General features: G+C 44.8%; 2 protein-coding genes across 2 annotated transcripts; both read left to right on the forward strand.

Annotated features, from left to right (window-relative positions):
- Positions 1 to 15: 15 nt before the first annotated feature.
- On the forward strand, positions 16 to 1,911 carry s100a11 (S100 calcium binding protein A11). The gene is made up of 3 exons (XM_041954873.1): positions 16 to 174; positions 267 to 413; positions 1,595 to 1,911. Exons 1-3 carry the CDS (start codon positions 70 to 72, stop codon positions 1,727 to 1,729), a joined length of 387 nt encoding a protein of 128 aa, XP_041810807.1. The 5' UTR covers positions 16 to 69; the 3' UTR covers positions 1,730 to 1,911.
- A 1,438-nt stretch (positions 1,912 to 3,349) lies between these two features.
- s100u (S100 calcium binding protein U) lies at positions 3,350 to 7,290 on the forward strand. The gene is made up of 3 exons (XM_041954872.1): positions 3,350 to 3,503; positions 6,111 to 6,241; positions 6,577 to 7,290. Exons 2-3 carry the CDS (start codon positions 6,122 to 6,124, stop codon positions 7,222 to 7,224), a joined length of 768 nt encoding a protein of 255 aa, XP_041810806.1. The 5' UTR covers positions 3,350 to 3,503; positions 6,111 to 6,121; the 3' UTR covers positions 7,225 to 7,290.
- Positions 7,291 to 8,479: the final 1,189 nt, after the last annotated feature.

Here is an 8,479-nt window from a genome sequence, read left to right on the forward strand (position 1 = left end):
TGGAAATCAGACAGATAACGTCAGCCGGCCCGATGGGGGAGAAGAGGGCAGTTTAAGTGTTTTCCGCTGATGTGTGCATCGGTGGGTGGAGATGAAGCATATATATTAAGAGAGGTGGTGGTCAGAGTGGAGGGACACGGTTCTTGGTACCACCTTAGCATCTCAACTCAAAAGGTGAGACCACGGACGCTGTTTTTCAGTGCAACTCTGTCTTTGACTCTGCAGCTTTGTTGAGGCTTTTCTCTCTCTGTTCATTTACCATCCAGATCTCAGCACAGGCCGTCATGGAAGCTGCCATCTGCACCCTTGTCACCCAGTTCAAGACCTACGCTGGGAAAGATGGATCCTCTAGCACCCTGAGCAAAGACGAGTTCCAAAGCCTGGTGATCGCCCAGCTACCCAACTATGTCAAGGTAAATGCCCGAAGTTGTTCTCAGCCGCTTACAGATAGATGTTAAGAAAGCTGTGGTTTATTAGACAACATTGAGGTGTCTGAAGCCTCCACAAATGTCACTCTGCTGTTATTCAGACATATGACTGCAGGTATGTGGATCTTACATTACTCCACTGTTACCCATCCGCATAAAAGATCCATTTTTGCTGCCACTTTACAGATTACTGTCTCTAAATTGGGCTTCAATGCAGAATGCAGAAAAATGTTTACACTATTATATACTATACGATTCAATTATTATTACTAATGCATTCATGTTAAAGCAGGACTATACCAAGGGCTGCAGCTGAAACTAATTTGTTAGTCTACCATTATTTTTCCCCTTACACAATACAACTATTAACATGATAACGTACATCATGCCAATATAATGTTTCATAGCATTATATGATGATGCACATAACACATGACCTTGTATAACATAAGGTCATGTGTTAAAATGACAAATTAAAAATTATTCAGTTCTCAGTGGTAAAAAAAAAATAAATAAATGAAGGAAAGCAAGCAAATGCTGTGTTTGATCATCTATAACAACCAAATTTTAAATAGTTTTACTCTGCAAATCACTTGAATTATGAGCATTTGTAATGGGAGCATTGAATTGCATCAATCTGTGGGGAAAGTGGAATGGAAATAATTAGTTTGACAAATGAGTCTGACACTTTATATTGGTATGCAAAGTATCAGAAACAGGATCAAAATCAGCTTTATCGGCCAAGTATGTGTGCACATACAAAAGGAATCTGACTGATTTAAACATTGCTCTCAATGTACTTGCATAGGAGAAGTAAACAATAAATGATATATACAAAAAATGATGTGGCAAAAGACCTATGCAATGAAATTTACAATGTGCAGGCATTTATGTTACAATGTGCAGGTATTTATATGTAGCCTAAATTGCATATTTTACAGCATGCATCCATTTAATACATGTTTTATAATAGTCATTGTGAGTGACAGGGCTTGATATGTGCTTTTAAAGGAAACCTTTTGTGGCTGTAAATGAATTTATCCCTGTTACCATTTATTAGGCTGCTGCACTCAACCATTAGGTGGCAGGACAGCCCTGCAGAGTAGCTGACGTTAGAGTAGCTGATCTTGTAATGATCAAGGTCTCCTCTCTGTGATCCCCCACAGAACGGCAGCGATACCGTGGCGATGGAACAGCTCATGGGCTCGCTGGATGAGAACAGCGACAACGAGCTGACTTTCTCCGAGTTCTGGCAGCTGATTGGAAAGCTGGCGAGCAAACAGGGAGGCTTCAGTCAGTAGACTGTCTGTTGTGGCTTTGAGCTGATCAATCAATCAACCCAGTTTAAAATGTCCAACTGTGAACTCAAAGGCACTCCTGGCCTTTTATCGCTCCACCAGTGCCACATGTGTCACTCTGTAGTTAACCATTTGTTGAATGCAGGGAACGTTGAATTAAAGGCTTCATTGTCTTGAACCCTCAGCCACCAACACTGTCTCCTGTCATTCATTCACCACATTATTTGATGTGCAACCATCCACATTTGAGCAGGAGAGTATTACAGCCTTGATTTAGGACCCTGTAATCCTATACAGTATGCATTACTGCTGCCACAACTACACCATGCAGACCATATATATCTTATTCCATAGAGCTTCACAAAGCTGCCTGACCAAGCGTTAAGCAGCAATGATGCAAAAACATAGCCTGGCCTTCACTGTCTGTCAATGAGGCCTCAGCAGACTGTGTAAAGGGGGCATGAGGACCACATACAGCCGATTGTGTTTGGGAGGACTTATTGTTTTTGCAGCATTTGGGACTTTATAGCTGCATCGCATTGTGTTTGCTTAGCTGCTAATTCTTGGTCTAACGGTCACTCCATGTTAATTCTGATGTCTAGACAGAGTTATGCGTGCTGGCTTGCTCTCCAGCTGTTTTATAGCCTATAGGCCTGTTTTAATTTCATCAAAGAGACAAGGTGTCGCAAGCTGATGCTGAAAATGCTGATCTTTCAGCAGATAAGAAATGTGACCTTTGTATCCAAATCACATGCGCTAAGGTGCCAGTGTGGGAGGACAAATGACTCAGCTGCGACAAAGTGAGGGACAATAAGGAGCAGGGCACCCATCTAGTGCAGGGTGTGTGCACATCTGCCTGTATGGGGGAAGTCTACTTAGTCGCTTCTCCAGATAATCTCAAGGTGGAGGCTTGTATCTCACTTCTGCACAGCGAGAAGCACAAGTTGTGAGATCTAATCTTTGGAGAGTATTTAAAAAACAAAAAAATGACTTGAAAGCCCTTTCAAAGAATCTGGCAAGACTACTTTACCTCATGCACCACCCACAGTCCTGTCTTTCCTGTAGTATTTCCACTTAGGAGTCCTTCAGCTACTCTAAAATTTCTTTCTAAAGTGTCATCACAGCCAAATTTAAGTCTTAGCTGTCTTTTGTGGTTGAGAGCTTTGATTTCGCTCATGTTTGTAACTTATTTTTGCAATTTATGTCCCTTTAACACATCTGTGTCCTGAGACAGATTTGTGCCTAATAAGAAAAAAACATCCTCCCCTTGTAATATTCAGGATGGCAGCTACAGTCTCAAAGTTTTAATGAGTGAAACGCTTCTGAAAGCGCAGATGAAGTAATCCCACCCGCCCTGTCTCCTCGTCCCCGCAGATGAAGCTGCTCCAAGCCACAAGCCTGGTGAGTTGGCGTGAAACTGTGCAAATCACACATGACGTGAAACAGCTGGCCCCGCGAGCCAAAGATAATTCCAATAAAAACCAAGTCTAAGTGTTTTGATACACTTTTTTTTTTTACTCCCTTTTCCTGAGAGCCGGAGCCGCGCTCTTCCACATTCCCGGCTCTCCCTCTCACTCTTCCAGGTACACGCCCTTTGACTTGTCAGGGGGAAAAGTTTTAAGGAAAGAAAAAAAGCCTAAATCACGGAAGAGATTCTGCTGTCCTACTAGTTTGGCAAGTTCTCTGGGCTCAAAGCGGCGCAGAAAGGCGGAGAAGCGGGCAGAAACTCAAATTTGCGCACATTTCTACACTTCTCTTGTCCCGCACACAGTTTACGGTGAGTGGAATGCGTCTTTCTGGACTCTCTGAAGTTTCTCCTGCCTGTGAGCGTTTGTGTTTGTTCACCGTTTTTGCCACGTTTCGATGTACTCTTGCAAGAGCCGTCCCATGAAACTTGGCCGCGGTCTGCCTGCAGGACGGTTTCAATGACTGCAGCCCTCGGACGATTTTAGGCTCACGTTGCACTTTTACAAGACAAAATAAATGATCATCGTCGGCGGCTTTGCTTCTATTTCCGTTTACTTATTCGCCCTTTATTGGTCGTGTCTGCCTGCCTCATGCTGTTTCTTTTCCTCTCTCGGAAAGATATTTGATATTTTGATGTGGATCAGTTGTCAAGTTGCCGATCAATTGCAAACAGCCTATCAAAAATTGAAGTGACTTGAGGTGACGGAGTATTGAGCTTATGGATAGAGTAACCAGAGGCCACCCGGGTTGTGCGTTAAAGCGCAAAACCAACATTTTAGCGCACTCTGTGCTTTCTCTGAAGAGGCCCAGCAGAGTGACAGCTCGGGCTGCTGGGGCGCACTTTCGTGGGGCTGTGTCGTCTCTAATGGCTTCTTTCAGCTGTGTGTTTCCACTATTTCAAGAGTTGCGTGTGGCGTTCATGATGCCGAACCCTGGCGGACCTGATGATTGTTGACGGTGTTGCGCGCTCGTCCCACGGTTCCCTGGACTGTGTCTTCAAACCCTGCTGAAGAATCGGATGAAAGGCGGCCGCGGTGCGCCTGCTCGCCGCAGTTTACAGCCACAACCTAACTTGTTCCTCTGTTAATATTTTATGCCACACGAGCGGTAGTATTGTCATTACTCTGCGCACATACCGTATCACATTCGCCCATTTGGAAACGCAACACTCAATCTCCTTTGGGCTCTGGAGGGAAACGGGAAACCTCTGGTTGTAGGCCTGTATATTTAATTATTTGCGCAGTTGGTTATTTGGGGGCCTTTTAAGACAAATAACTGGGATTAGTTTGTCTCCTGAGAGGAACTAGATGAAGCTCTGACGTGGGACGGGTGATGCAAGTCTTGAATGCGTTTGTCGAAATGAGGGTGCTGGGACTCTGTCCTAGCAGGCAATACCACCTTAAGAAAGGTCACTATTGGTAAATAATGAATGTGAGAGTGGACAGAAATGTCAGACCAAGAATAGAGGAATTGTCTTTGCTGGGTATTTTTGGACGGGAGGCACTGAGGGCCGTCGAGGCCCTTGCGCGCTCAGGCTGGAGGGTGTGTCACCTTGCAGGAAGAAGTCCCCTAAAGTTCCTACAGAACAGCGGCTGAGTCTGAAATAACATAAAAGGGGGAGAAGTCATGATCCAGGGATGCTAGATGTTTTTTTTAATCCATGGTTATAACATTTTTGTTACATGACAGCTGTATTGAAAATCAGATGTGCTGTGCTTCCTCTATTACATGCAAACGTGTGCTGTGCTCATGGTGATGGCAGAATGGGTTAGCAGAAAAACAGATCAGGGAGTAAGGGGTCGAGTGAATTGTTTTAACGGCCCTCTGCTGCAGTGTCCCAGCTCTCTGTCTCTCATGGCCGAATGAGACTAACAGGCGCATGCCCTAATTGGCCATATACGCTTGTGGTGACCCCTGTAGAGAAATTGCTCAGCTGGAAGGTGCTTGAGTGTGACACGCACTCTGGTAATTGAGGTATTAGTTTGCAAACGACCACTCGGCTGACACGGGCAAAGACGGTATCCCGTTGAGACAAGGAGTGTTTTCTCACCGGCGTGAAACTGTTGTTTGCTCTGCAGCATTTGAATGCTGAAGCTGACAGACGAGTACAGTCGCCTTGAATGTATCCTCGCACCGCTTTGGGGCAAACTAGCTCCGAGTTGGCCTGTAAATTCCTGTCTAAGTGATCTCCACACACAGCAATGAATGGAATTCCGGCAAAGATGTGTCACCTACTGGCATGTTTTACGTCTGTGAATTATGTAGATCCAAAACATAAATCTCAAATATTTGTGCATGTCTTTAACCTATAAGATATCACTTCTGGTGTGCAGCAGAAGCCGTAAAATCCTTATCAAGGCTCTTAGTCAAATATGTAGTCCTGTACAACAGCATGAAGGCGGTGGCTTGAGAGGAAGAAAGGGCTGCGAAGTGAAAACCAGGATGAGGCAGTGGCAGGTAAAGGAAGAGAGAGTGGCACTGAAAGAGAGAGGCAGGTACAGCTGGTGATCCCTTCGGTAATCTGAAGCCCAGTCCCCCTCGGTAGCTTCAGTAGATCAGATAACCTATCAAAGATCAGAACTTCCATTGTGCATCACAGCTTGTCTCTCAATCAGACTCCCTCTCACCCTCTCCACTTATCTCACGTCACCATCCCTCCCTTATTGCGCCTCTCGACTCAACACCTGAAACGAAGGGCCTCGCAGGGACAGGAGGAGATCCACTGTTTCATTTTCCACTGGATGTGTCTGTCACTTGAACGTGCTTTGAATCAGACCATCCTTGAACTTCCTCCTTTACGCTGCACGCAAGAGGAGCTTAATCACTTCTGCTATTGTCTGCTGTTTGTTAATCTATCTACAGTATCTCTATCTATATATCTGCCTAACGCCTCTGTCTTGACCTGTTCCTTTCCTAGAGAGAGGAGTCATGGAGGCTGCCATTCAGACCCTGGTGAAGGTCTTCCTGAAGTCGGGCAAAGGAAAGGAGAGTCTAGGAAAGAAAGAATTCCAGAACCTCGTCAAGTCCCAGCTCTCCAACATCCTTTCGGTTAGGAAATCTTCTGCCGCTCTGAAATGTTACCAACACTTGCATTATGTAATTACAAAAGCGCACAGCAATTGAGCATCAGCGCTGGCCAGCCTTTACCTGTCCAGATTTTTAACATGAGCATTGTGACCAAATAGTGGTGTAATATACAGCAGGTGAATGGGGAAAAGTGATCTGATATGATAGAATGACATTCATCAGCATAATAATGTAAATAGAGCCACTGATAGAGGGTCATTTACTAATCATGTATGGTGATTTCAGCAGTGAGTTCAGGTAGAGTTACTCATCATCATGCTTAATTGTCTCATGGTTGTGTGTACCTCCTACCCCAGGACACAGAAAGCAAGGAGGCCGTCAACAACATGGGCCAGGGGCTGGATGCCGACCAGGACGGCAAGGTTGGTTTTGAGGAGTACATGAAGCTGGTTGGCTACCTGGCGGTCTCGCTCAGCGAGCAGCGTGGCCTCGCCAAAGAGGAGCCTGCCCAAAACACTGCGTCCGCACAAGTGGAACAAAGCGCCCTGGACAAAGAGGAGGGGAAGCTAGAGGCAAATGCAGGGCCAAAGGAGGAGGTGAAGCCAGAGGCAAGTGGAGGGGCAAAGCCAGAAGCAACTCCTGAAGTAAAGGTAGAAGCAAATGCAGACCCGAAGGTGGAAGTAAAGGTAGACGCAAATGCAGACCCGAAGGTGGAAGTAAAGGTAGATGCAAATGCAGACCCGAAGGTAGAAGTAAAGGCAGAAGCGAGTGCAGACCCAAAAGTAGAAGCAAAGGCAGAGGGGGCGACGGAGGATGAGGCAGCAAAGGAGGAGGAGAAGCCAGGGGCGGCGGTTGCAGCGGCAGTGGCGGCGGCAGCAGATGCTGCGGCAGCAACGGGAGTGGAGGTGTCCGTGAAAGAAGGGGAGAAGGTGGAGGATGCTGCAGACAAGCTGGTTGCAGCTGCAGAGGAAGTGGAGAAGAAGACAGAGGAGGCGACCTCATAGGGGACAATCCATTCCTTCAAAAAAAAAAAAAAATCACACTATGCATTTAACACTACACAAAACACATCATTAATGCCAAAATACGTTGGTAAGCCACTAAAGATTTTTTTTTAAATGCACACAACTTTGAAATGCAAAGCATAAAAATTCAAACTCTACAAACCCAGCTCTGAAGAAACCCCATTCCTTATATATGAAAAATAACACATGAACATGACAGTAGAATTATTGCTTTGTACTACCAGTTACCACTATGTTCATATGTACAGCATGTGCATCCCACCATATAGCACTTTTACCTCATTACAATAATATACTATGATAGCATGCAGACATACACTCTCATATGCATGTCACATCCCTGTGAAAACTGCAAAATATGATTTACCTGCAGGGGCACACTGACCCACGCTGACCCAAGTGTCTCTGTATGTTCACACACCACTGCAGCCAAGATGTTTGGTTTAAATCCCGTCCTCTCTCCACTTTTATCTTTATCTGGGTCTCTTCTTCAACTCCTGTACACTACTCACTGTACATTGGTCCTTTGTAAAACAGCAGTATGCTTCTTGTTTAACACTAATGGCTTAAAGGAATAATTTAACATCTTGGGAAATATGCTTATTAGCTTACTTGTGTGAGTTAGATGAGACAATCAACACCACTCATGTGTGTCCATTGAACATGAAGCTACAGCTAGTAGCCGGTTAGCTCAATTTACCAGAAAGACTTGAGAAACAGCCAGCCTGGCCCTGTAGCTCGCTAATTAGCATGTTATATCTGGACAGTTACATTTGTTTACACTTTGGTTTTCATGCGCATTAAACGAACAAGATATAATATGCTAATTACTGAGTTTTAGAGGTGCAGGTTGGGCCGTTTTGGTGGCTTTGGACAAAGCCAAGCTAGCTGTTCTCCCTGTTTCCAGTGTTCATGCTCGGCTAAGCTAATGAGCTGCTGGCTGTAGCTTCATTTTTAATACACGGACGTGAGAGTGGTATCAGTCTCCTCATCTAACTCTGGGTCAGAAAGCAGATAAAATGTCAAACTATTCCTTTAATGGTTGCATGAAAATCTGTCAAAAAACTAATAAAATTTTTACATTCTCATCTTCTAACGCACAGTGGAGCAGATTTGGCATGACAATAAACAAATTGTTTTGCTGGAGCTTTGCATTAATTCAGCTCATCTCAGTTGTGTACTCAATGCCCCATCACACTGTCTCCTCTGTCTCTTTCTTGTCTACTTTATGGGC

The sequence above is a fragment of the Chelmon rostratus genome, chromosome 16 (assembly GCF_017976325.1).
Source record: "Chelmon rostratus isolate fCheRos1 chromosome 16, fCheRos1.pri, whole genome shotgun sequence".
Classification (NCBI taxonomy): Eukaryota; Metazoa; Chordata; class Actinopteri; order Chaetodontiformes; family Chaetodontidae; genus Chelmon; species Chelmon rostratus.

Bases quoted from the DNA above. Each gene is read 5' to 3' on its own strand.
- s100a11 (XM_041954873.1), top strand. From the start codon at position 70: ATGTGTGCATCGGTGGGTGGAGATGAAGCATATATATTAAGAGAGGTG. The intron at 175-266 runs GTGAGACCACGG...TTTACCATCCAG, and splicing joins TTAGCATCTCAACTCAAAAG to ATCTCAGCACAGGCCGTCAT. The intron at 414-1,594 runs GTAAATGCCCGA...GATCCCCCACAG, and splicing joins AGCTACCCAACTATGTCAAG to AACGGCAGCGATACCGTGGC.
- s100u (XM_041954872.1), top strand. From the start codon at position 6,122: ATGGAGGCTGCCATTCAGACCCTGGTGAAGGTCTTCCTGAAGTCGGGC. The intron at 6,242-6,576 runs GTTAGGAAATCT...CTCCTACCCCAG, and splicing joins AGCTCTCCAACATCCTTTCG to GACACAGAAAGCAAGGAGGC.